This window comes from Ruditapes philippinarum, unplaced genomic scaffold, assembly GCF_026571515.1.
Source record: "Ruditapes philippinarum isolate M1 unplaced genomic scaffold, ASM2657151v2 ctg2989_1_1_1_1, whole genome shotgun sequence".
NCBI classification, from domain to species: domain Eukaryota; kingdom Metazoa; phylum Mollusca; class Bivalvia; order Venerida; family Veneridae; genus Ruditapes; species Ruditapes philippinarum.
Window position 1 is genome coordinate 1 of NW_026853568.1, and position 26,413 is coordinate 26,413.

Consider the following 26,413-nt stretch of genomic DNA (forward strand, 5'->3'; position numbering starts at 1 on the left):
CTTATAATGATATATATATATGATCAGTAGACATGTGCTGGGATTGACAAATATGTATTTTATTTGAATTTTAAAGGCGTTTTGAGCTCCAACCCCCAGAGTGTCTGTGGGTCTTTCTGCTGGCGGCAGGCTCTTATTGACTAATTGAGGAATTATGGTGGTTTCGTCGAACTACCGGTTCAGCGAACTTATTATATAAAGAGGTGCGAAAGTGGTTTTGTCAATCTTATGTGATAAAGTAATTGAAGGCAAAGTAGACGGCTGTCATTGATGGAAAATCGATATGTCGAGAGACAAATATCGACTTTGACAGTAGATACAATGAAAAACATTTATATATGTGTTATAAATTGGGGTCATGGTGTTATGCATGCTTGTATTACACATTACAAATACTACAAACTAGCAGAAAGTGTTTTTTTTTTCATTTATTATCTTGTCACTGACACTTGAAAACAGAGTTTAAATATCAAGTTAACCAAGAAAACTTGGAAAAAAAAGTGACTTCTCTTATAAGCCGAAATAGAGAGGTGTATAAACTAACAGAAATAAAATTCTTTTTAGCTTATATCAATATGTGAAAGTGTGTATCGATATTGTATTGGATGTAAGTGACGTCAAATGAAAAAGTGCTACAAACGGATCGACAGTAAACAGTCCACAAATTGTCTGGCATGTTTTGATGTCTGCATCAGGTCTACTGATTCAGTTCTGACCAATTGATTTAATATGAGACATTTGTTTCAAACAATATTCTATTTCAAGTAACTACAATGTAGATATAGGTGTTATCAATAAATTAATAATATAATACTGAATATTATTTTTTTATTCATAGGTTATCAAGTTTTTGAATACCCAATTAAATGGAGCCAATACCCAATTCCAAAGGAAATGATGGAGTAATTACCCAATTCACATTCAAAGCTTATCTGTTGCTCTGAAAGACCTAATAAAAATAAAATTGATTGACATTTTGTATTGGTTTTTACTTTTACACATGCATCTTTTTTTGCCAAGACATTGACTTAAATCTGAACTGCATGTATATCCTGTATCAATTAATGCAAAATTAATGTAGGTTGACCTTTTGACGTCATTTTACTTAATTACATTTTCAATTTATGCTAATGACTATATTTACATATATTCAATTTATGCAAAAGACTATTTCTACAAACGCAGTTCTATGAAAAATAGAAGTCGACTATGAACGAAATTTGATATAGTATCGACTTTTGTTCTTCTATGAAAATGAATACACAGGATTTTTAAGAAATACAGCGTTTTCATTGGATGGCAAATAAAACTGGACTCTAAAGATATAAATTATAAATGAGTTGCCAGGTATTATCAAAATATTAGATGTATAATAATATCACTTGTATAGAATTATCAAAAGTTATTCTGTTGTTTCTGTATAAGCACACAAATATCAACCTTTACTGAAATTTTTGTTAATTTCTGCAGAAATGCATGGTAAATTTTAACTCTCAGTGAACATAGCACTTTGTCCAGCATTTTTTTGCTAACAATAAATAAATAATAACATTAATTATTTTTTGGCAGATAATTTTAGATATGATAATATTTAAACAATCGTGCAGTTATAATAATAACAACATGTTTGTTTCAGATTTGGGAGAAAAAATGTCATATGAAATGCCTGAGTTGAAGACATGCAAGAACAAAGCATCTGGGACTGTACGGTTGGCCCATCATATTCTTTCACCATTGGCAGTGTATCAACAATATGTAATTGATGACACTTATGAAAGTAAATGTGATATATGCCACTGTTGTAAAGAACATATATCTGGAGATTATGGAGACACTAGCATAGGTAAAACATATTTATATTTATTAAGTTATAAATATACCCACTGCACAACAAAGATATAAGTTTTGTATACTGGTTTCAAGCTGAATTGTCATGCAGCGAATATATTTTTGTGCCCCCACTATAGGGGGAGGTTATTAATTAAGATTTACCCTTGTCCGTCCGTCTGTTCTCTTTTTGTGTCGCACGTAGCTCAATAAGTAATTGACCTAGAGTCATGAAACCTTACAGGAATGTTGATCAGCATGTGAAGTTGTGCACCTGGGTATTTTCGTGTGGATATATTTAGTAATTTTACTTTTAGAGTAATTGCCCTTGACTTAGTAAAAAGTTGCAATTTTCAACTTGTGTCGCATGTAACTCGAAAAATATTTGACTTAGAGTCATGAAACCTTACTGGAATGTTGAATGGCATGTGAAGTTGTGCCCTTGAATTAGTAAAAAATTTCTGAAATTCGACTTGTGTTGCACATAACTAAAAAAGTATTTGACCTATAGTCATGAAACGTTACAGGAATGTTGCTCAGCATGTGTAGTTGTGCGCCTTGGTATTTTCGTGTGGATATACTTAGTATTTTTGTGTTGCCTCTACAGAGTAGTGGCGACATATAGGGATCACTCCTCCGTCATCTGTCCGTCATTCTGTCCGTCTGTCTGTCCCAAAACTTGTTCGGACTACTCCTCATCAACTACTGGTGCAATTTCATCCATTCTTTTTAGCTTAGATTTTCTTTCGCCTGTGGACCTTTGGATAGCCGGGGAAATTTCAATTAATGGCAATTTTTGGACAGTTGGAGGAAACGCTGATATCAACCTTGATATACCTGACTTGGAAAATGTAATGAATATATTCATTCATATTTCTTTTGATCATTACATGTTTTAATTACGTTAAATTCACTTTAATAATTTTGGAAAGATAATGACCATCTCCCATTTTTTTCTGATACAAGAATGGGTGTGTAATATTTACAAGGTACTAATAGCTCTAATAACTCAACCTGTTTTTGTTTATTATTTTATGTTTCATTTTCAATAGAATTAACACCTGGATACATCTTATAACTTTTTTTTCAGATAATAAAGAGCCAGAAAATACGATTTACGTCCGTAGAAAAAAATGTCAATATATTTATCAGTATATGTATATCAAGTGTAAATTTGTTCTTTTTTTAAACTGATTTAATAGATGATGACATCAATCGGACTAGATGAGTGGAACGCATATTGCACTGCCAATATATCGCCATCTCTGAAGTTTATGGTGTTCGGCAAGGAATATGAAATAAATCTAGGAAACTTTAAAAACGCTCAGATTGAAATGTATGCTTCTATTGGTGGTAAGTTTTCTCCGTGCATTTGTATATAACATGGTATACATATATTCATTCTTTCTTCAAGACTATTTTTGGCATTTATACATAACTTTCATGTCCATTTAGTGTTTCTATTGTTTTATTCTATTCGTCATTCGATTTTACAAATGCATTAACATAAGGTATCTGTGAAATACGTAATGGGTATTATTATACAATTATTTTTGAAAGACAATTGTGAAAAATAGTCGTGATCTACTTAATTGAATGGGTTTAATTTCACACAATAATGATATCATAAGCTTTACACGGTAATGGAACACAATTCCGATGATTTATAAGGTTGTCATTAGCTTGCCTATACATTTCAGGTGAACAAAGATCATGGTGCGGAGACGATTCAAATCCCCCCGGCGTATTCTTTGTCACACCGATTGAAATTTCTTTTTTCGATGATGTTCCAATACTTAAAGACTGGCATACTTCATTGAAACAAAAAGCATACTTTTTTTCAACCTACGAGCCGGCAAACATGCCATTTGAACTTTTTCTGCGAAACTCTTTTTTAAGTATCGACACCGTCATTGATAGAATTATTGATTTATTAAACAATGGTTTAGATGAACTACGTGATAAAAACCTATTTAGTAACACAACACTCACAAATGTCGATGAAACTTTGCAACTTCTATATGCTTTAAAGAACAATATTCATATAATACTTGACGTATTACCTGATACAAGTTTTAATGACATGAAGTCAGAGTTAGACCAGCTATTCCTTATGTTTTCTGATTTGGATAATAAGTTACTCTTGTTTTCTTATGACACTGACTATATTGAGCATGAGCAATTCTCAAGTTTTAATAGCCACTTAATAGAGAATGTCAATGCTCTTAAGGAGGAAACAACGAATATTATGAGAGACATAACAAAATCCCTGTTGAAACAAACTTCACCATTTTCAGGTTTTGGCATTAAATACACGGTTAATATTGTTATAATAGCAATTGACCTAGGTGAATTTGACATTGAAATTGTACATTCAACCGGCAATCTTTTCAAGTGTAGCAGGTTTGATCAAGTTAAAGAACATTTTGCAGGAGAAGAAGCCATGAGAATTTTGGGACGTGCATCTTTACCAAAGATATTGAATATTTTCTTTAAATATCTTGGAGGAGTAGGCATTGGAGGGGCCCTATCAACAAGTAGTGATAAATTTGTCTTCCAATTACAACTGGTAGCTGATATTTTTGGAATGAAAACCACAGCTGACTTGTTCGTCACGAATAATGGTATCTATTTATATCTTGAAGGAAATATTTGGGATACTTTTCTTGTACAGCTTGATATCTCTGCAGAAATGGGGAAGAAATGATATGAGCTGGTGTTCAGGGTGGAGGGAAGATTTGTTGCAAATGCCAGTAAAAAAAGCGTCAAATACAGACAAATAAGTCTTCTTTTGACAGTAGCTATATAGATGCTCTACAAAAGGTTATTGCAAAAATTGCTAATAATGCTAAAGAAAGAATTACACAGGCACAAAATGTATTATCGTCAGCCAGAAAATCTTTAACAGATGCCCAGTTATGGTTTACTCAGAGGCAGGATGATTTAGATAATGCGTATATACATTTTGATAATACAGTCAACATCCTTGAATCCGCAAAAGAAACGCTTGAAGATGCAAAGAAACCTTATGAAGACGCGCTTGAAAAGCTAAGAAAAGCTCAAAGAAATGTTGATAATCTTTGTATAATCAAAACGTGTGCGAGTACCTGTGTATTGCCTGAACTTGAATGTAAAATATGCTACAAAGGTTGGTTTCCGTATCCATGCTGTAGAAAGACAGGCTGTTCACTTAGCATATCTGACCCAATCTGTGTCGCAGCAAACGCGGCATGCGAAGTACTGAGAATTGTTGCATATGGTAGCCTAGAAGTAGCTAAAATATTTGTTAAGATACCAATAATTGCTTATGATATGGCAAAGGCTGCAGTATCTGTTGCTCAAGCTGTAGTGGATAAGGCACGGTTTACTATTGCAATTGCTGAATATGCTCTTGAATTTGCAAAAACAGGCCTTGAATTTGCTAAAGGTGTCCTTTATGCAGCCTCATTAGCAATGGAAGGTGTTAAGATTGCTCTTGGAGCAGCTGTTCATGTAATGAATTTTGTAATTGACTTCACTATACAAGCTTTGATTGACGTCAAAAACTGTGGGTTTGATGTTGAAATATCAACTAAGGATCTGCCAATTTTTGCTGTATTTTGCGAAGTTAATGCTTTCAATTTAGGCTGGAAGAAAGTGATTATAAAAGTTAATTTTAAAAATATTTTTCAAAGCATTCTCAATGCAGCACGCAAAACGATTGATACGTTGATGAACATGATTGGTGATGAGTCTGAAATAGGTCGAAAACGAAGAGAAATAACATTTAGAGCATCCGCAAAGTTGCATAGACGCCTTTTAAGAAAAATACGGGAAGTTGGGATTGAAGAAACGTTTGCGAATGAAAGTATTGATATTTCTTATAGTATAATGGGTATGGGACAAAACATTGATAATGATTATGATAGCAGAGTGCTTTTGTTTAACGAAAAGTGCCTGAAAATATCTGTTGTGATAGATTTTCTCCAAGATTCATTTAAGCAACTTCAAGGTATCGTTAATGAGTCCATGCTTGCAGTCAATGAAATCAATTCAATTATAAATGATCTGCAACAAAATTCAACCACTGAAATTGTCGGAAACATGACCCTAGAAGATTTAGGAATAAACACGGATACTGCAAAAAATGAATATAATATGACGGACGATGAGTTAGAAAAGATAACGGCAAACATCACTGAATCAATAGAAAACGACCCTCTTTTAAATGAAATCAATGAGGTTGCATATTTTTCGATCGAAAGTTTGAATGAAATGATGCAATCATTAGAAGCAATTAACTTTCTTGATACCTGGCTGGTCACAATGTCCAATATCACAGAGGACTATTTCAATGCCACAGATTGTGCAGACTTCAAAGATTGTGTATTTTATAGTATAGCTATGTTATATGACGTATATGAAGAAGAGGAAGTACCTGGAATAAACGACATAAGAGATTCAATCCTCGATCTAGAAAATACCGTGATAGAGTTATTTCAAAATGAAACCCAAGCTATATATGACATTTCTATTGCACTAGACTCTATTACATCAAATGTATCATTTTTAGCCGAAGCTAATCCTTTTTGTTCTTCGCCACCAACTTTCCTTTCATCCCTGAAAAATCAAACGGTTCTAAACTCAACATATGTTGTCCTTACATGTAACGCTACGGGAGATCCATTTCCACAATTTTGGTGGATGAAGGACAATGAATATTTACATTCTGAGCACCAGATGAATATAACATTTTCATCTGTTTCAACTAATGATGTTGGTATATACACATGTATCGCCGGAAATGTTGTGGCTAATTTAACATCAGAAGAGGCTCATCTTTCAGTTGTATTATACGGTATGTTAGTCAATCTTTAAAGCTTGGCTATAGTTACTTAAAGGGATTTCAAAATATTTTAGACTGTGATATTTGTTCTAAATGTTTGATTTAATCGACTATTTAATCGGTATTGCTTTACATCTCTTTAAGTGTTGAAATCTTACTATCTAAATTCAAGTACAATTCAAGAACATAGTTTTTAAAACCCTAATTGTAGTTATTCTTTAATTAAATGTTGGGGGTATTGAATTGCTGTGACATTTAGATTCTAAATCTTTCGTTTTGACGAATACTGCTACCTATAGATGAAAAAGACTACAATATAATACACTTATAACAATTTACAATTGCCATGGTTTTGTCGTAAAATTATTTTTAATAATATAATGTATATCTTTGCTACTTAAGATGACGATGAATGTGAAACTAGAAATGGAGACTGTGAGCACATATGCACCAACCTTATCGGATCTTACGAATGCAGCTGTAGAAATGGTTATGCACTGGCAGATGATAGAATAACTTGTTTGGGTACAATATTTATTTACGTTCTCATGTATAAATGTTTAACTTTATTAGTAAAATATGACAAGCGATCATAATATGAACTGGGTCCTTGTCCGTTTGGTTTCTTTTCTTTGTCTTAACTAGTTACTAGTATTGCATTTTGTCTCTGCATAAAAAATGACATGTGCATGATTAATGCTTAAACTTGTCTATAATATGACTCGTGATCTGTTTTAGGTGAACCAAGCAAAGACAAATCAGAAGAAGAAGAAGAGGGGGAAGAAGTAATGGTGATAGGTACTTGTTCTTTATAAATATTTTTGTAATTGGATCTTAAGATAATTGAATAGGAATCATAAAGATTCCCATAACTGACACAACTCTTTAATGTTGCAGACATAACTGCAAATAATTTGCTTTATTTTTGTTTCTTTTCAGAGTGATTGCACCTTTCTGTTTTCATAATATCAACATATATTTTAATTTCAGCATTATTTGTAACCGGAGCTGTTGTTGTTCTTCTAGTTGCATTTTCAATTCTTGCCTATGTGAAAATAAGGTAATATTAAAATTTTATTTGTTTAGTTTTCTTTAAACTTTGATATACAAATGTACATGTATCCGCGCGTTATTTGCAGGTTGGTCCTTTTTGGATTCAATAAATACAACATTTTCACAATATCAACGCTATATATAGATTCTATTGCAAATACGCTATCATATTTTAACCAGGATTTCAGATTGAAAAAACTGTCATTTAATTGGGAAATCTCGGATTAATTCCTCTTGCATAATTTATTGCTACAGCTAATTTAATGTGTGTGTATTTTTCTCTTTTTATAGCAAAGTCAGAATAATTCCGAATGAAGTTTATGGTTCTAACATTGAAGTGACTGACATAGAAAGCAACGAAAAGAAGTCATTACCTAACAGTCTGGCGGCAGAAATTGAAAACCGCTCCCTAGGTCCAGAAAAGACAGCATTCAAACATCACAAAGTCGTAGCCTGGACATAAAAAGTATTATCTAAATATACTGACGCAGTTGCGATGATGATATTGGAAAGTTGAACAATAACATGCAAACACAACAAAAATGATTTATAGTTTTATAAAAATGTTTATACACAGTGTCTATGTTTGATAGAGTTATTATTGTTTTATGTTTGCAGCTGATGGCACATGTACATATTTTGTTGATTTATTACTAATTATTGACCACGTTTTTTCAATATTGTGTGTTGACTCTTTTTAAAAATATCTTCGCTAAACTATAGTTGTTATTGTTTTTTGTTGATGTAATTATTGTATTTTATTAATGATTTCATGGCATATGTAGTTAGAAATAAGAGAAAATTAAACTTTCCAAAACCTGTCAATGTGATTTTTACATGCGGACATGGAAATATTATTTTGCAATTTAATATATATGTCTGATAACACTATTGACAATATCTTACATAAAAAGCGCAAAATATTTCTTTTGTTTAACAGGATATTTATTATATTAATGTATTAGTTTAAGTTGTAGGAACCTTTTAATAAATGCTTCTCAAATTTGTGAATTCCGATAAAATGGCATTTTATAATTTATAATTGTAATATTATTAAATTTTATTAATGATAGTAATTGTTTTAGTAATATAATCACATTTTATTAGATTCGATATAAATGAGTTTAATCTGACCCGAAGCGGCAGAGTCTTGTATGATTAGTATTGAAGACGCATGATTTACTGCGGAATGACACGATTTGTTAATAAATATACAAGTGCATGAAACATTCACGTACATCAGCCTAACACATTATGATCTTGTTTTGTTGCAAAACATTCTGATTTACATTTTCAACAAATGGAAAAGACAATGTTTCTTATCTCCGTATACAAATAACGGGCTTTACAACTGTCTGCTTGCATTTAATGAGAGTAATATTAATAGACTTTATATCGTGGAACCAGGCTAAAATTCAATCCTTTTTCATCTAAAGAGCACTGTTTTGCATAGGACAAAACGCATTGGCGTAAAAGCTGTTGCATTGCATTGTCCTAAAACATCTTATTTTTCTATGTATTGGTTTTTTGAAGAAATTTAATATTCTTTTTAAAAGTTTTTTTTATATTTTGTATTTTTCTAATGAAATGATTGAGATAGTGCTGTGTGGGTGGAGTTTTGGCTTCAAAACCGTTAATAGACGCTTTTTTTATATTTTGTTTTTAAGACATAAAAGGCTTTAATTCTTTATTTGTTGATACTTTGAATACTAAGATTTTACACATATATCGTTTAGTAATTAATTAGCTATACATGTATTATCATTGTTTATTGCCTCATAGAGGGATAATAGTCGAGTGTCGAGTAAAGAACGGTGATGTTTAAGATAGGATATAAATGAACAGATGGTTGTTGTTAAAAGAAATTTAGCTAACACTTTCCGGTCCCGTCCATGAAAAGACTCAACCAAACCAAGCCTGCAATATTTTCACTTTTGCTGTCTTTGACGTTCTTTAAGGATTTCTTTGTTTTACTATTTGTACAGATTTCGTAATTTTGATTATTGAAAAGATTTAGAGTTTTTGCTGTGCTTTTAGTTTTTGTTGATTGAATTTCGTTTTACTTTTTTAAGAATATATTTGTGAATACTAGTGATCTAAACATATGAGTTTTTAATAAGACCATGTATTATATTATCTATAAATAACTTTGAAATTTCTTTCCCTGATAGACTTAGAAGCAACATTTTGTTATGAATAACAGGTCAATATCAGAGTATAGTCATCGTTTTTTTTCTTCTAAAAATAGATTATCAGAGTATAGTCACCGATTTTTTTTCTGGAAATCTCCCAAAAGGCGGGAGGCGTCACGTCACACCAAGTTTGATAAAAAGGTGAAGTGCAATGGGAATAATAAAAAGTGTTTTGCATGTCTCCTCTGCGCCACCGTAATATTCTATTAATCATTTTGATCTGTATCGGTTTTAGATAATGATCGTATATAATTATATTCGCCACTCTATAATGTATTATATACATCATGCATGTATAATTATATATACCAAAGCAAATGTGATTACTATATATTATACATGTAATCTTACGTATGTTTTAAATATTTCATGAAAGCAAGTTTATTTTTCAACTGAGAATTTACGTCGAGCGTTAATTAGTGTATTTTGTATTCAACCGACGTCGTATCCTTCCACTGACAACTTAAGATCAAACCCAGTTTTGTTGTGTGTGTTTTTTGTGTAAACTTGCAATATGTTTTGTAAATATGTAGTTGGTACTTCATTAATTAAATATTTAGCTATATAGATTTTGTTTCGACTTACGTACTTTTTAACCTTTTCGACTTAAAATATATCAAGCTAGCTCGCTGAAAGACGACAATTTTATAAAAAGGTTTCTTCCCTCCCTAAATAATGTAAACAGGCGCACCGGATGCCTTCCATCACCCAAAATAGCTTGTTTGTTGACATGTTACTAAATCAGTAATACTGCCGACGGGGTTAAACTTTAGAAATATGAAGAATGTCCATAAGGTTATATGTAAGACTATTTCTGTGTGTGACACGAGTACATGTTACATTTTCTGATCAAATGCCTTAAAAATTACAAATCTAAATATGATATACCTTGGTTATAATTTAATGAAATTCATGAAATTAGTGCCATTCATACAAAGATACAAACACGGTATTAAAAACAACAACAAAAATGCTTTAAGCTGGATCTACAGGGTAAGATTCGCATGTGAATGTTGGACTTTTGTCCCGGTCGATTCACTAGGCATGTCCATGCAGTTTCGCTGATCGACAAAACGTTGGAACCAGATAGACCGGGCATATGGAGAGGGTTCCACTAGAATAGATTCGTAAACTCGCTTAAGTCTAACCATTGAAAGTTTTCGTGTTGTCTATGCGAACAGAAAGCTCCCGGATCGTATCATTATGAGTCTTGTCTTGTACACTGACTGTATTATACTGAGCAAGTTAGTCTAGGAAAAGAGGAGAACAGATCGACCCCCTCCAGCAGATCTACATGCATATATGTAAGAATTTAAATAATAGCGCCTTGGATCTGATGATGATTTTATTAAACGTAACTATGTTCAGCTTGTGCATTTCTTTTGAACTCTGACATTTACATAGAATAAGAAAGCATGAATGAAAACGTTTAAGAAATAAGAATTTCACAAATAACTCTTATATAATGAATAATGCAGTATAATTTATATAAGTATGAAATGGAAGTTTGAAAGAAATAATAATGTTTGATATGTATCACCCTTGTATGTTTTAATTTAAACATTGATTAGTTTGTTTGAAACAAGTACACACATTTACAATTTACAAATAAAATTTACAACAAAAGAAATGCAAGAAAAAGGATCAGGACCGGAAGCTGATGATGATACAGGTCTTTTCCTATTGTATTCATTTCCGAAAAATGACAGTACAATGAGTAAATTATTAACTGGAAAAAATTGTATGCTAGTCCCGGCGAGTGAAAATATGTGGCATTTTATCATGTTGATATATACAAAACATATGAGTATAAGTAGTTGGTTGGTAGATGGTTTGAAAAAATATATGATGCAAAAAAAGAGTTAACTATCAGAAAAAAGAGAAGAAAAATAAAGAGTAAGATAGTGGAGAGAGTGGAATATTTCCAGACGATACTAACAGCATATGGCATTGATAAAAAATGAATTTATAGTTCTTTCGGAAACCTAGCTAGCTCTTGCTTTGTTAATGTAATAGTCTTGAAGAGCAAGGAAAATACTACATTATATGTTTTATCACTCGTGCTTCAGTCGCTCGCTATATAGGCAGCAATGTTTGCAGCGATACAGTTCAGCAATTTGATATGGTGTTCATGAAACTTCTATCATTTCATTATAAAGGGGACGAATGAAAAGAAAAAGTGCATGTCTGAAATTTTCTGTAAAATGTAGAAACGTACGTGCACATACACATGTATTCTAATTAAAATGTGCATCCGTGAATGTATCAGAAGTCGCCATTCAACAGTCAAAGGAAGAATAACATCATTTATGTAACATTCTATACACTTCTAGTCTATCGGACAAAGCGCACAGACTGATAACTGTATATATAGTCTGGCCTATAGGAAAAGTAAAAAGAGAGAGAAAAAACCTACTCGATACGTATACGCGTCATTTTTCCAACGTGATGAAGGAGCCATTTCATCAATGTGGAAACGTCGTCACATACTGTATGTGATCCATACGGACTCAATTCAACATAATTGAAAAATATGAAAACTACAAGTTTCAAGTTTTTATTTCAACGAATTACGTACGTTGTACATGTATATTCGTGTAAGTTTGAATATAGAAATCAACTCCAGTTTCAATTTAATTGTAATTGAATATTCATAAATATAAATTGCACTGTATAGTCATCTTTTCTATATCTATTAAGGATATGAATGATGATCTGTCATGGGTTCGAACTCTCCGTACAAAGAGGTCGGATGGTCCCTCATTAAGCCTGGAATACATGTTTTTACATGCTCTGTACATCTTGTACAATACAATCTGATCATATGCCGTATCCTAACCTATCCTATTCAGTGTTCATAAAGATTCAAGGATCAGGATCAAGATCAGGATCAAATTTAAAAACTCTAATAATGTTCATTGTTTATCCATCTAATATTAATTTGATTAAACTGGACCTGCAATAGCAAGTTCATGAAACTTTAGAATAAATTTATTATTATTTTTGCAAGATGCGGGCATTTTACAGTTGATCCAAATATTGATCCTGATCCTAAAATTGATCCTTATTTTGATCCAAATATTTTTGTATTTATTTTGTTATTTGTTGATTTTATCCCAAAATAGTTTGGTTTCTTTGCAAATCAGCAATTTTTTACATTTAATCCGTGTAAATATTTACAATTTTATTCTAGCAAAACACGATTAATCTTAGTAACATAAAACAATGAAAATAAAATCATGATAATTGATCCTGATCCTGATCATTTCTTTGTGAACACGGGGAACACAATATGTATTTGCAAGAAAGATAAGCGAGAACTTTGTTATTTGCGTTAAATTATCAACTTGAGCTTTAATAAAGTTCCTTTGTGTTAGTAGATATATTTTGAAAAAAATGGCGGAGGACATCAACTTAGCTGCACTTCCAGACATCGGTTTGGAGAAAAGAGATGGCTTGAAATCTGCATTAGAAGCACTAAAATCAAGTCCTCGCTTTTGTTTTTGTTTGCTTAAAATAACAAATAGTGACGCTCATTTGTGTTCCAGATATGGATTTTCCGGTGCAACGTGCGAAACTAAGAAGAGTTTTGAAATGGAAGATGAAGATGCAGAAAAGAAAAGCAATTCAAGCAAAGAGATATATCCATTTATTGACATATTTCAAAATGGACATAACATTTTGAAGAAATATTTGAACGACCAATCATATATTCCTAACAATCACTCTGAAAAAATTGCACTGGAAAAACTTTTGTCATTATTACTGGAAATAGAAGGTAAGAAAAATAATTAAGTGTTATAAATAAATATTAGATCTAATAATATGAAAAATAAGTGTTTTGAATAATAATACATAATAAAGATCAGCAATTTCTTTCCTTAAATAAGTGGGACCGAATATTAATGTGGAAAAAGTTTGTGGGTGGCACTACTTTCAGGGAATCCGAGTCAGCTCGGCCCTAAAACATACTCCCCCCCCCCCCCCCCCCCCCCCGAGTCAGCTCGGCCCTATTCCCAACTCGGCACGGGTCAACTCGGCCCCATTTTAAAAATGGGTAAAAGACATCAAAGGACTCCTATTGTCATGGGCTATTATTATCAATCAATGTACCGATTAATTAGGTGATAATTATGATTGACTCTTTCATTCAAATTTGATTAGTGACCACCTGCAATTAATTAGAAGCTTATGCTATTATGTAAACATGTTTTTGTTTAATATTTTTTTGAAAATTACTTTACAAACAAAATGCATCTAAGGAAACACATTTGTATTATATCTATATTCACAGGCACAAGGTTAGGTACTGGGAAGAAAAAATATGAAGTTTTATTTAATTTTATCTATGAAATATGGTGCTATATCAGTCAAATATATTTCATATTTTTTAAAAATAAATATGAAATATAAATATGAAAGTGGGCGGAGTCAAAACTCATATTTATTTGAAGGGACTTCTTTCGCCATTTTGTTTGAAAAATCTGATAAATACAAACAACTTTTTTGTTGAATTTTGTTTTGAAAACTATCTAGAATGATAGAAAATGGTCTAACTAAGAAAATAAATCCGAACACCAATATCTTTAATTCAGTCATTAACGCTGTACAGACGTTTATAAAGTTGTTTACGTGACGTCAGAATCTAGCGCTAAATATCGCGTGCAAAACAAGACGATACTTACATTACTGCGCGCTGTATAATTGCAGTTGCGTAGCAGGCAAGGGGGTTCAGAACCATTTTTCTTTGATAATGATATTAAATAAAAAGGTTATTTTTTCGTTTTTCGTGAAATATGGTATATATTTTCACTCAACATGATAAAATGCCGTACCGACTCGTGAAAATATGTGGCATTTTATTATGTTTCGTGAAAATATATTCCATATTTCACGCAAACGAAAAAATATCCTCTTAATTTTATCAATCTGTTCATATTTTTTCTTCCCAGGTTCGATAATTGTGCCTGTGTCTATATTAATTTTCTCGAATCTGCAAGACAAATAAATAACTTTTTTTTCTAAATATACTTTATTTCAGCAGAGGTACAATGTATAATTATATAATAATAATAAGAAATTTCTTATTATTCATTTACCTTAACAAACATGTGCAAAGCAAAGTAAATTATATATGTTATAGGCCTATATATTTTTGTAAAGTGGGCCGAGTTGACCCTTGCCGAGTTGGTATAGGGCCGAGTTGACTCTTTTCCCTTTCAGGGACTTCAAGGAATTTAGGATTTGATCTTCATGCTTTTTTTTCAATGACCACTCACAGTCACATTTTGAAACATGAAATTGCATGAACATTCCCTCATGAATTTGATTTTGAATTGGTGAACTTTCACAAAAAAATGAATAGATCTACAGGATCCATGAAACCGAAGTAACTAAGGTAGCACAGTGTAAATGTTTCATTGTACACATTTTTATACTGGCATAGGACAGGTACGCTGAAGATAAGGCCGTAAACATATACTGGTACCTCATATATCGGTGTTACCAAATTCCAAGGTATTTGGCATAAGCAGCCACAAGTGCCCCCTAGACCCCATGCACCTGTGAGTTTTACTTTCACTTTTTAGCTCGACTATACGAAGTATATGGAGAGCTGTCCTACTCGCCCCGGCGTCCGCGTCCAGATTTTAGATTAAAATTTGGTGCAGTAAAATATTTTTCACTATAACTTTGTCATTTCTTAAGGTATCAACTTCAAACTTCAAATATATGTTCCTTATCATCAACCACGTCTTATGTGACAAGGTTCATAACTCTAGCACCAATATTTTCAGATTTATCTCCCCTTGAACTTAGAATTTTCCTTAAAAAATACTATTTTTTACTGATACTTCTTTATTTCTTAAGGGACCAACCTCATACTTCAAATATATGTACCTTATCATCATCCCCATCTTATGTGACAAGGTTCATAACTCTAGCACCAATATTTTCAGATTTATCTCCCCTTGAACTTAGAATTTTCCTCAAAAAATACTATTTCTTACTGTTTCTTCTTTATTTCTTAAGGGATCAACCTCATACTTCAAATATATTTACGTTATCATCATCCCCATCTTATGTGACAAGCTTCATAACTCTAGCACCAATATTTTCAGATTTATCTCCCTTTGAACTTAGAATTTTCCATAAAAAATATTATTTTTTACTGTAACTTATTTATTTCTAAAGGGATCAACTTCATACTTCAAATATATTTACGTTATCATCATCCACATCCTATGTGACAAGGTTCATAACTCTAGCGCCAATATTGCAAGAATTATCTCCCCATAAACTTAGATTTATTTACTAGAAAAATTTTATGTTTTATTTTAACTTTTTTATTTTTAAAGGTATCTACCTCAAACTTCAAATACTTATTCCTTATCATCAATTACATTTTATGTGACAATGTTCATAACTCTTGAAGCAATATTTACAGATTTATCTCTCTTTGAACTTAGGATTTTCTTTAAGAAATATAATAACTTCTTTATTTTTTAAGGGAGGAAAATAAAAGTGAAACTTATATACATGTAGTTTTTTTTTTTTTTTTGGGGGGGGGGGGGTGAAATGATGCCAAATTTAGCCACCTGACCAGAATTCATGTATTGAGGGACCTGAAAAGGATGGGTATGGTGGGCGTTGGGGCAGTGGGCTTACAAGTAGTATCCAGCACAACAATAACCATGATGTATATGTTAGTGTTCATTCATGCTGTTCTACAGAAATTGGAAACTTCGACGGGAGCGAAAACGACCGGAGAATGTTTCTAATTTCTGTAGAACAGCTACAGATGAATACTAGCATATTTAGTGTCAAACTTTATTTGGCCTCATTAATATTCACTTTACTTGTCACTACCAGTTCGCTTTATTAAACAATTACCTGAATGATTTACATCACTTTGCACGCGAAAACGCATGTGCCCTTGTGTTTCAGTTGGGAAATATAGGGGACGACATATGGCTAATGCAAGTTTTCATTTGTACGATATTCAAACATTTATATTCGACAAAATTTTTGATGAGTTGGACACAAACATATGTTTGTGTCTGAGTATTTTTGATGAGTTGGACAAATGATACATTTGTACTCAGTTGCTAATATCTATATGATTTATACATGTATACACTTAATGTCATGTGTTAAAACGCGGTCACATTATGTATTTTCCAAAAACATAATGTCTTCTTTCACTTTCTGTCTACCGAAAAAAAGAAAGCGAATAGACACACATGACTTTCCTCTTAGTTACAAATTAATAAAGACCTAATAAAAATAAAATTAATTGACATTTTGTATTGGTTTTTACTTTTACAATTGAATCTTTTTTTGCCAAGACATTGACTTAAATCTGAACTGCATGTATATCCTGTATCAATTAATGCAAAATTAATGTAGGTTGACCTTTTGACGTCATTTTTACTTAATTACATATTCAATTTATGCAAATGCCTATTTTTACACATATTCAATATATGCAAATGACTATTTTTACAAATGCGGTTCTATGAAAAATAGAAGTCGACTTTGAACGAAATTTGATGTAGTATCGACTTTTGTTCTTCTATGAAAATGAATACACAGGATTTTTAAGAAATACAGCGTTTTCATTGGATGGCAAATAAAACTGGACTCTAAAGATATAAATTATAAATGAGTTGCCAGGTATTATCAAAATATAAGATGTATATCACTTCTATAAAATAATCAAAAGTTGGTATAAGCTGACTCAAATATCAACCCTTACTGAAATTTTTGTTAATTTCTGATGCATGGTAAATTTTAACTCTCAAGGAACATAGCACTTTGTCCAGCATTTTTTGCTAACAATAATAATATTAATTATTTTTTGGCAGATAATGTTAGATATGATAATATTAATCACAACTCTGCAGTTATAATAAAAAAAAACATGTTTGTTTCAGATTTGGGAGAAAAAATGTCATATGAAATGCCTGAGTTGAAGACATGCAAGAACAAATCATCTTGGACTGTGAGGTTGGCCCATCATATTCTTTCACCATTGGCAGTGTATCAACAATATGTAATTGATGACACTTATGAAAGTAAATGTGATATATGCCACTGTTGTAAAGAACATATATCTGGAGATTATGGAGACACTAGTATAGGTAAAACATATTTATATTTATTTAGTTATAAACATACCCACTGCACAACGAAGATATAAGTTTGGTATACTGGTTTCAGGCTGAATTGTCATGCAGTGAGGGGAGGGCATTTAGATTTACCATTGTCCGTCCGTCTGTTCTCTTTGTTCTCTGTTCTCTTTTTGTGTCGCACATAGCTCAATAAGTAATTGACCTAGAGTCATGAAACCTTACAGGAATGTTGATCAGCATGTGTAGTTGTGCACCTGGGTATTTTCGTTTGGATATTTTTAGTAATTTTAGAGTAATTGCCCTTGACTTAGTAAAAATTTTCAATTTTCAACTTGTGTCGCATGTAACTCGAAAAATATTTGACCTAGAGTCATGAATCCTTACTGGAATGTTGAATGGCATGTGAAGTTGTGCCCTTGAATTAGTAAAAAATTTCTGAAATTCGACTTGTGTTGCACATAACTAAAAAAGTATTTGACCTATAGTCATGAAACCTTACAGGAATGTTGCTCAGCATGTGTAGTTGTGCACCTTGGTATTTTCGTGTGGATATACTTAGTATTTTTGTGTTGCCTCTACAGAGTAGTGGCGACATATAGGGATCACTCCTCCGTCATCTGTCCGTCATTCTGTCCGTCTGTCTGTCCCAAAACTTGTTCGGACTACTCCTCATAAACTACTGGTGCAATTTCATCCAAACTTTACAGGAATGATCAGTACCAAGTCTAGTTGTGCATATTGTCAGCATTTTCCGGTTCAATGATTTTTGTAAGAGTTATGGCCCTTTAATAATTTTTATTTTTAAAGTTTGTTTGGACTACTTCTCTTATACCACTAATGCAATTTCAATGAAACTTTACAGGATTGATCTGTAGCTCAAGTCCTTGCTCATATTGCACGGGTTTTCCGGTTGAATGATTTTTGGCCGAGTTATGGCCCTTTGATAAAAAGGTGTTTTTTTCTGTGTGTTGCCAGATGCACATAAGCTTGTCCGGACTACTCCTCATAAACTACTGGCGCAATTTTATCAAAACTTTACAGGAATGATCAGTACCAAGTCTAGTTGTGCACTGTTTGTCTGTCCATCTGTCACAAAACTTGTCCCCACTACTCCTCATAAACTACTAGGGCAATTTCATCCTAACTTTACAGGAATTTATGTAACCACTACCCCGATCACTTCTCCGTCTGTCACAAAACTTGTCCCAACATGAAATTGGCCATCATGAGGCGAAACATGTGATCACTGATCGCTCTTGTTACAGGTTTTGCCCTTGACTTAGTAAAAATTTACAATATTCAACCTTAAAGTTTACAAGAATGTTGGTCATGTGTACTTTAATATGCACCTTGGGGTTTTTCTTGTGGATTTATTCAGTATTTGAAGTATTTGCCCTTTACTTGATAAAAGATTTTAAGTTTTCAACTTGGGCACATATAGCCAAAAAAAAAAAAATTGACCTAGAGACATTAGATTGACAAAATGGTGGAGTGTGGGGGCACCCGTGTCCTATGGACACATTTCTAGTTCTCTCCCTGTTGTTGTGCCCTTTCCATAACCAACTTTTCCATGCCACTTTATGAGGCTGATTTACAGTAAATTGTTCAGCACCCAACACCCCCGGCACCCCACTCCTGGAAGTATGGCTATCCAACCATGTTGCCATTTTTGTGACCAGCAGCAGCTGTTGTGACCATCTCGGAAACTGCTCAATTAATTTCAATAAAACCAGACATATAACTCTACATTTGTAAGGAATTAAACGTTGACAAATACTGATCTTGGCCTTCAAAGTCAATTTTTTTTTAAAAATTGAAAGGTGCATTTTAATTGGTCAGACTTTATCTTACAGTGGTTTCTCTCTTTATTGGGAAGAGGTCTGACTAGTCTCTTTATTGTCTCTTTATTTTCTTCAAAAGGGTCGATATAGAAGTAGGCTCCGTCCGTCAGCACTTACAGGACAGTAATTATGTGGCTAGAGGGACAGTAGGTAACTGTTCTTTCTCTTTGATGTCATTCATTCCGTAATGCTTTTATGTGGATATTTTCACTTTTGTGTAGCTTAAAAGAACAATAGAGAGAACAATAGAGTAGCCACATTATTACTCTCCTGTTAGAACGTCCGTCCGTCTATCTGTCCGTCCGTCACACTTTCATGTCCGGTCCATAACTTTGTCATCTATCAAAGGAATCTGAAATAACGTGGCACAAATGTTTGTTATAATAAGACGATGTGTCATGCGCAACAACCAGACCCCTACCTCCAAGGTCAAGGTTGCACTTGCTCATTCAAGGTCAACATTGTCTATTTTAGGGTATATGTCGTGTCCGGTCCATAACTTTCTTATCTTTGAAGGGATTTTGTAAATACTTGCCACAATTGTTCACAATAATGAGACGATGTGTCATGGGCAACAACTTGTCACCTACCTTCAAGGTCAAGGTCACACTTGGAGGTCAAAGATTAACATAGTCTGTAATAGGGTATATTTTGTGTCTGGTTATTTTGTGTAGATTTTTAAATTCCATGTTTCACTTTATTTCTTTAATAAATTTATTGTTGCATTTGCAGATCTAACATTGATCGTAATTTTGAACTGAAAGTCCTGAGATCCATACCTTAATCTTTTTAAATCGCACAATTTAATGCTTCATATAAAATTTCCCTGAGGCGGAGGACGTTGGTAACTCTGTTACAAATTCTTGTTTGAAGAGGAGCAGTTAGGTTTTTAAGACAGGCAAAAATTATATTGAAATTTTGATAAAAAAAAATTGACAATCATACTTCTCAGTGTATATATATTTGTACTGTGTTCTTATTTAGATCTTTAACAGTTTGTACGAGGGGTTATCCAAAAATTCGTGGACTTTTTAATTATCTCTTGAACGTCAGCGTGTATTATAATGAATTTTATCAGCATAAATTGTATAATATTATCAACATACATTTGTATTTTGATAGGAACAGTTAATTGCGTCAATAAATTATGATTTTAAATTGCTTTTAAATAAACACATACACGGTACCCGGCGCACGGTAGAAAAGCGCAGTTAAGTCTTCGTATAGTTTTGCTAAAAAAACTAAAAATAAACATAGAAAACCCGGTAAACATCGCATGTTTCTTCTATGATGTCATTTAAGTAATTCTTTTTAATTATGGACGTCATTTCCGTTAATTTTTGTTGAAATCGCTAGAAACGTCAGACTCTGATATTGTTCACAAGGGGAAAATGACGGACACGCAGAAATTAGAAAATTGCTCGATCATAAAAATTTGTTGTATTTTGGGAATGACACCTACAAAAACATTTGAAAAAAATCAGTAGGCGAACAGAGAAAATAAAGTTTCACGATCATAAGTGTTTAAGTGGCATAAAAAATTAGCGATGGACATTACTTTGTGAAGCAGTAACGGTCACTGACTGCGTAACGTTGAAGCACAAGTTGTATACGTTATTATGACATTGACGTCAATAACTTTTTGGAGTGAGCCGCTGTGGCAGATATGTGTTTATGTAAAATTAAATATTGTTGTAATATAAGAAACTACTAACATGATTTTTTCTGTGGTTATTTGTAATTTATTCTTCTAAGCAGTGTAAGAATTTCAAATCAATATCTCAAATACATTTTACACAACAAAGAAAGTCCACAAATATTTGGATAACCCATCGTATGTTTATTTTACATTACAGGAAACAAAAATGTATGGCATGGAAGTTTAGATATCCTTATTGGAAGAAGAGTTGGAATAAGTATTCATCATGAAGAAATATTTGATGACAGTGACAGTAAAGAAAATTCAACTTCATCTCCATTTGAAGTAAAAGATGGTGATTCCTTAGTTGGTGATAGACAGCAAATAATTGCAGAATCTATTGTGTTTGCCTTTCTGCAGAAAAAGATAAATCCTGATTTAAAACAATTCTTGATCCCAACCATAGGTATGTCAAAAACAGATGTTCTGTTTTATCTCTATGATCCTGACCATGATGTTCTGCTGGAGAGTCCACCTTTCTTTATTTTTGAAAGTAAAGGAGAGATATCATATATAACAATTCTTGCTTTGTGGCTTGCAGTAAATCATCCAATACTCGGTACAGGAATCACTACTCACATCAAGGATAGATCATTTACGGCTGACTTTCTTAAACATTTGGAAAATAAGAAGGTTGAAGCTATATATGAAAATGAAATTCAATTAGGACAATTGAACGGAGAAATAAGGTATGATCCTTACCATTTTCCAGATTATGGTGGGCGCTGGATAGTCAAGAAAGGTGGTAAACCACTAATAGAAGCAGATGAAGATGTTTTGTGATTGTGATATATTTGTGTGGAAAGATAGTGCTGGTGCATTGACTATCTAGTATTATTATACCCCCGCACAACAAAGTTGTAAGGGGGGTATACTGGAATCAGCTTGTCCGTCCGGCCGTCCGTCGGTTTTTTCTTGTCCGTCCAATAACTTAAGATTCCTTTGACCCTTAGTCTTCATATTTGGTATGGAGGTTAGTCATGATTAGTAGATGACCCCTATTGATTTTGAGGTAACTAGGTCAAAGGTCAAGGTCACAGAGGCCTTGACTTCAAAAAGCTTGTCCGCCTAATAACTTAAGATTCCTTTGACCTACAGTCTTCATATTTGGCATGGAGGTTAGTCATGATTAGCAGATAAACCCTGTAGATTTTAAGGTCAAAGGTCAAGGTCACAGCGACCTTGACTTCAAAAAGCTTGTCCGTCCAAAAACTTAAGATTCCTTTGACCCACAGTCTCATATTTGGCATGGAGGGTAGTCATGATTAGCAGATGACCCCTATTGATTTTGAAATCACCAGACCAAAGGTCACAGGGCCTTGACCACAAAAAACTTTTCCGCCCAATAACTTTAGATTCCTTTGACCCACAGTCTTCATATTTGGCAAGGAGGTTAGTCATGATTATTTAATGACCCTTATTGATTTTGAAATCACCAGACCAAAGGTCACAGGGCCTTGACCACAAAAAACTTTTCCGCCCAATAACTTTAGATTCCTTTGACCCACAGTCTTCATATTTGGCAAGGAGGTTAGTCATGATTATTTAATGACCCTTATTGATTTTGAGGTCACCAGCTCATAGGTCAAGGTCACAGGGGCCTGTACTACAAAAAGCTTGTCCGCCCAATAACTTAAGATTCCTTTCACCCACAGTCTTCATATTTGGCATGGAGGTTAGTCATGATTAGTAGATGACCCCTATTGATTTTGAGGTCACCAGGTCAAAGGTCAAGGTCACAGGGGCCTTGACTTCAAAAAGCTTGTCCGCCCAATAACTTAAAGATTCCTTTCACCCACAGTCTTCATATTTGGCATGGAGGTTAGTCATGATTAGTAGATGACCCCTATTGATTTTGAGGTCACCAGGTCAAAGGTCACAGGGACTTTGACTTCAAAAAAATTGTCTGCCCAATAACTTTAGATTCCTTTGACCCACAGTCTTCATATTTGGCATGGATGTTGATCATGACTATAAGGTGACCCCTATTGATTTTGAGGTCACTGGGTCAAAGGTCAAGGTCATTGGGACCTTGACAAAAACAAAAGCTTTTCTGTTCAATTACTAAAGAATGTCCTGTCCACAATGTATTGATTTTGACATTTTCACATTTGAAGCATGTAGAATACATAACTTAGCAATGCACTGGCTTAGTAACCTAAGATTTGGCAGGGAGGTTGTCCTTGAGCTCTAAATGGCCACTGTTGATTCTGACAAAGTGGTATGCAGGGGTATTCACGCCATGATAGTGGCAGTTCTAGTTTTTTATCAGGTCACTTGTCTGACACAAAGTACACTTTGACCTACAGTCTTATGACTTGATGTGAAGGTTGGTCATGACTGATAAATGACTTGATTTTGAGCACAAAAGATATAGGGTGAAGGACATCATGGGCAACAATGTCCTTGTGATGGCCCACTGTCCGTTGTCCATCCGTCACATCCATCCACAGGGGGTCTTTGATTTACCTTATTTAATACATGTATATAGTAAAAACTTAAAAATCTTCTTGTGAAAATAAGAAAAAAACTAGAGCTAAGATATTTGGCATAAAACATTTTCTAGTAGATGCCTGCCAACTATGTTCAAATAAAAGCCCTGGGGTCAAAATTGGCTCCACCCCAGGAGATGGAGGTAGAAAGTTCAATCCCCAGCCAGGTCAAGTGTTTGTTTTCCTTCTCTTTTTTCATCATCTTTTTATTATTTCACCTCTAACAGTGACAGGCTGAACTGTTTAATAAATGGCTTTCAGAGTTAAAATAAGAAAACAACATCCTAACAAAATCTCAGCCACTGGTTCAATTTTGAAATAATTTTACACAAAAATTTTCTTAGTGACAGTATACAAAATTGTTCAGATTAAGCTGTCCCTTAATTGTTCCAAATTGTGCTTCTGGGGTGAAAAGGGGCTCCACTTTGACCATTTTACCTATTTTTCAGGTGAGCGATCCAGGGCCCTCTGGGCCCTCTTGTTTTGTTTGTTTCAAAGTCACATGTGTAACATTTTCAAGAACATTATGCATTCCCCTAAGTGGATATTCTGCTGATCAAATTTTATGATCTTTGCATGTTAAGTAACTACATGATATGAATTTTAAGATCACGTTAGGGTTAAACATAGTGTTACCCTGTTCCATCATTCTGTCACTCCGTCATCATCAGTTTCCGTTCCTTATCTTAGTAACAGTTGCACACATTCAACTCAAATTTGGCATATGGATATGTCATGATAAAATACAGGTTAAGGTCGAATTTGGTCATGGTATGATGATTTTTGGCAGAGTTATGCCCATATTACTTTGAAAATAATATGAAATTTTCAGTTTCCATTCATTATCTTCCCAACGGTAGTACACATTCAACTCAAACTTGACATATGGATACGTCAAAGGAATGCGCAGGTCAAGTTCGAATTTGGTCTTGGTTTGATGATTTTTGGCAGAGTTATGCCCCTTTTACTATGAAAAATAATATGAAATTTTCAGTTTTCGTTCATTATCTCCCCAACGGTATTACACATTCAACTCAAATTTGACATATGAATATATTAAAAGAATGCGCAGGTCAAGTAAGAATTTGGTCATTGTTCAATGATTTTTGGTAGAGTTATGTCCCTTTCACTTTGAAAATAATATGAAATTTTCAGTTTCCGTTCATTATCTCCTCTAGGGTATTTCTCATTCAACTCAAATTTGACATATGGATATGTCGAAGAAATGCGCTTGTCAAGTTTGAATTTTGTCATGGTTTGATGATTTTTAGCATAGTAATGCCCCTTTTACTTTGAAAATAATATAAAATTTTCAGTTTCCATTCATTATCTCCCCAACGGTATTACACATTCAACTCAAACTAGACATATGGATGCGTCAAAGGAATGCCCAGGTCAAGTTCGAATTTTGTCATGGTTTGGTGATTTTTGGCAGAGATATGCCCCTTTTACTTTGAAAAAAAAAGGAAATTTTCAGTTCACAATCATTATCTCCCCAACAGTTGTACATATTCAACTCAAATTAAAGATATGGATATGTCGTAAGAATGCATTGGTCAATTTCGAATTTGGTCATGGTTTGATGATAGCTGACAGAGTTATCCCTCTTGAACTTTGAAAAAAAGTCTTTTCGTTCATTACCTCCCCAATAGTTGTACACATTCAACTCAAATTTGACATATAGATACATCTTAGGAATAAGCAGTTATCTTTCTTGAATGTTAGAACAATTTTCAGTTTCAGCACTTCACTTTTGTGGAAATGTATGCAGCCATTATTTTGGCTACAAATATTCAATATGCAATTACAAAAGGTTAACACTGAATAGTTTCAGTGCCATGAACTTTGTATAAAAATGTTTCTTGTTAACATTGAAAAGTTATAAGGGCTTTGAACTTAAAACACAAAAAATAATTTGTGCAAACAAATTGGAACTAAATATTATAGCATTTGAAATGTTGGTTGCATGCGGGGGCATCAATGGCGTGACGACACATTTCTAGTTCTGTATCAGTTTTAATGATTTGTTATTATATTATTTTATATGTATTACTATACAAATATAATTTATATATGCAAATGATATGAAAGAAATATTTCGTTAAAAAGCTGAAATATTACTAGTTACTGAACTGATTATATATCAGGTGTTGTTGTTATATTGTCTCGAACATATTTGACTTAAAAAGGCCTAGCACTTAGATTAGATCTTTACCATAAATATCTTTACAAAATAAACTTTATAATTCAATAAATCTTGAATAATCAAAATTTTGTTTTGATTTTCTTTCAACCTTTTTGACATGAATATATATTGGGCTAGATTGACAATTTTATCTAAATTCCCAAAGT

General features: G+C 33.1%; 2 protein-coding genes across 2 annotated transcripts; both read left to right on the top strand.

Annotated features, from left to right (window-relative positions):
* The first annotated feature begins 2,560 nt into the window (after positions 1–2,560).
* LOC132737230 (uncharacterized) lies at positions 2,561–10,462 on the top strand. Its single transcript, XM_060724491.1, has 7 exons — positions 2,561–2,678; positions 3,030–3,180; positions 3,528–6,664; positions 7,055–7,177; positions 7,391–7,450; positions 7,643–7,712; positions 7,997–10,462. Exons 3-7 carry the CDS (start codon positions 5,140–5,142, stop codon positions 8,166–8,168), a joined length of 1,950 nt encoding a protein of 649 aa, XP_060580474.1. The 5' UTR covers positions 2,561–2,678; positions 3,030–3,180; positions 3,528–5,139; the 3' UTR covers positions 8,169–10,462.
* A 2,704-nt stretch (positions 10,463–13,166) lies between these two features.
* LOC132737231 (uncharacterized) lies at positions 13,167–22,662 on the top strand. Its single transcript, XM_060724492.1, has 3 exons — positions 13,167–13,675; positions 17,832–18,038; positions 21,727–22,662. Exons 1-3 carry the CDS (start codon positions 13,294–13,296, stop codon positions 22,350–22,352), a joined length of 1,215 nt encoding a protein of 404 aa, XP_060580475.1. The 5' UTR covers positions 13,167–13,293; the 3' UTR covers positions 22,353–22,662.
* Positions 22,663–26,413: the final 3,751 nt, after the last annotated feature.

Bases quoted from the DNA above. Each gene is read 5' to 3' on its own strand.
- LOC132737231 (XM_060724492.1), top strand. From the start codon at position 13,294: ATGGCGGAGGACATCAACTTAGCTGCACTTCCAGACATCGGTTTGGAG. The intron at 13,676-17,831 runs GTAAGAAAAATA...TGTTTGTTTCAG, and splicing joins ATTATTACTGGAAATAGAAG to ATTTGGGAGAAAAAATGTCA. The intron at 18,039-21,726 runs GTAAAACATATT...TTTACATTACAG, and splicing joins TTATGGAGACACTAGTATAG to GAAACAAAAATGTATGGCAT.
- LOC132737230 (XM_060724491.1), top strand. From the start codon at position 5,140: ATGGCAAAGGCTGCAGTATCTGTTGCTCAAGCTGTAGTGGATAAGGCA. The intron at 7,451-7,642 runs GTACTTGTTCTT...TTTTAATTTCAG, and splicing joins GGAAGAAGTAATGGTGATAG to CATTATTTGTAACCGGAGCT. The intron at 7,713-7,996 runs GTAATATTAAAA...CTCTTTTTATAG, and splicing joins CTTGCCTATGTGAAAATAAG to CAAAGTCAGAATAATTCCGA.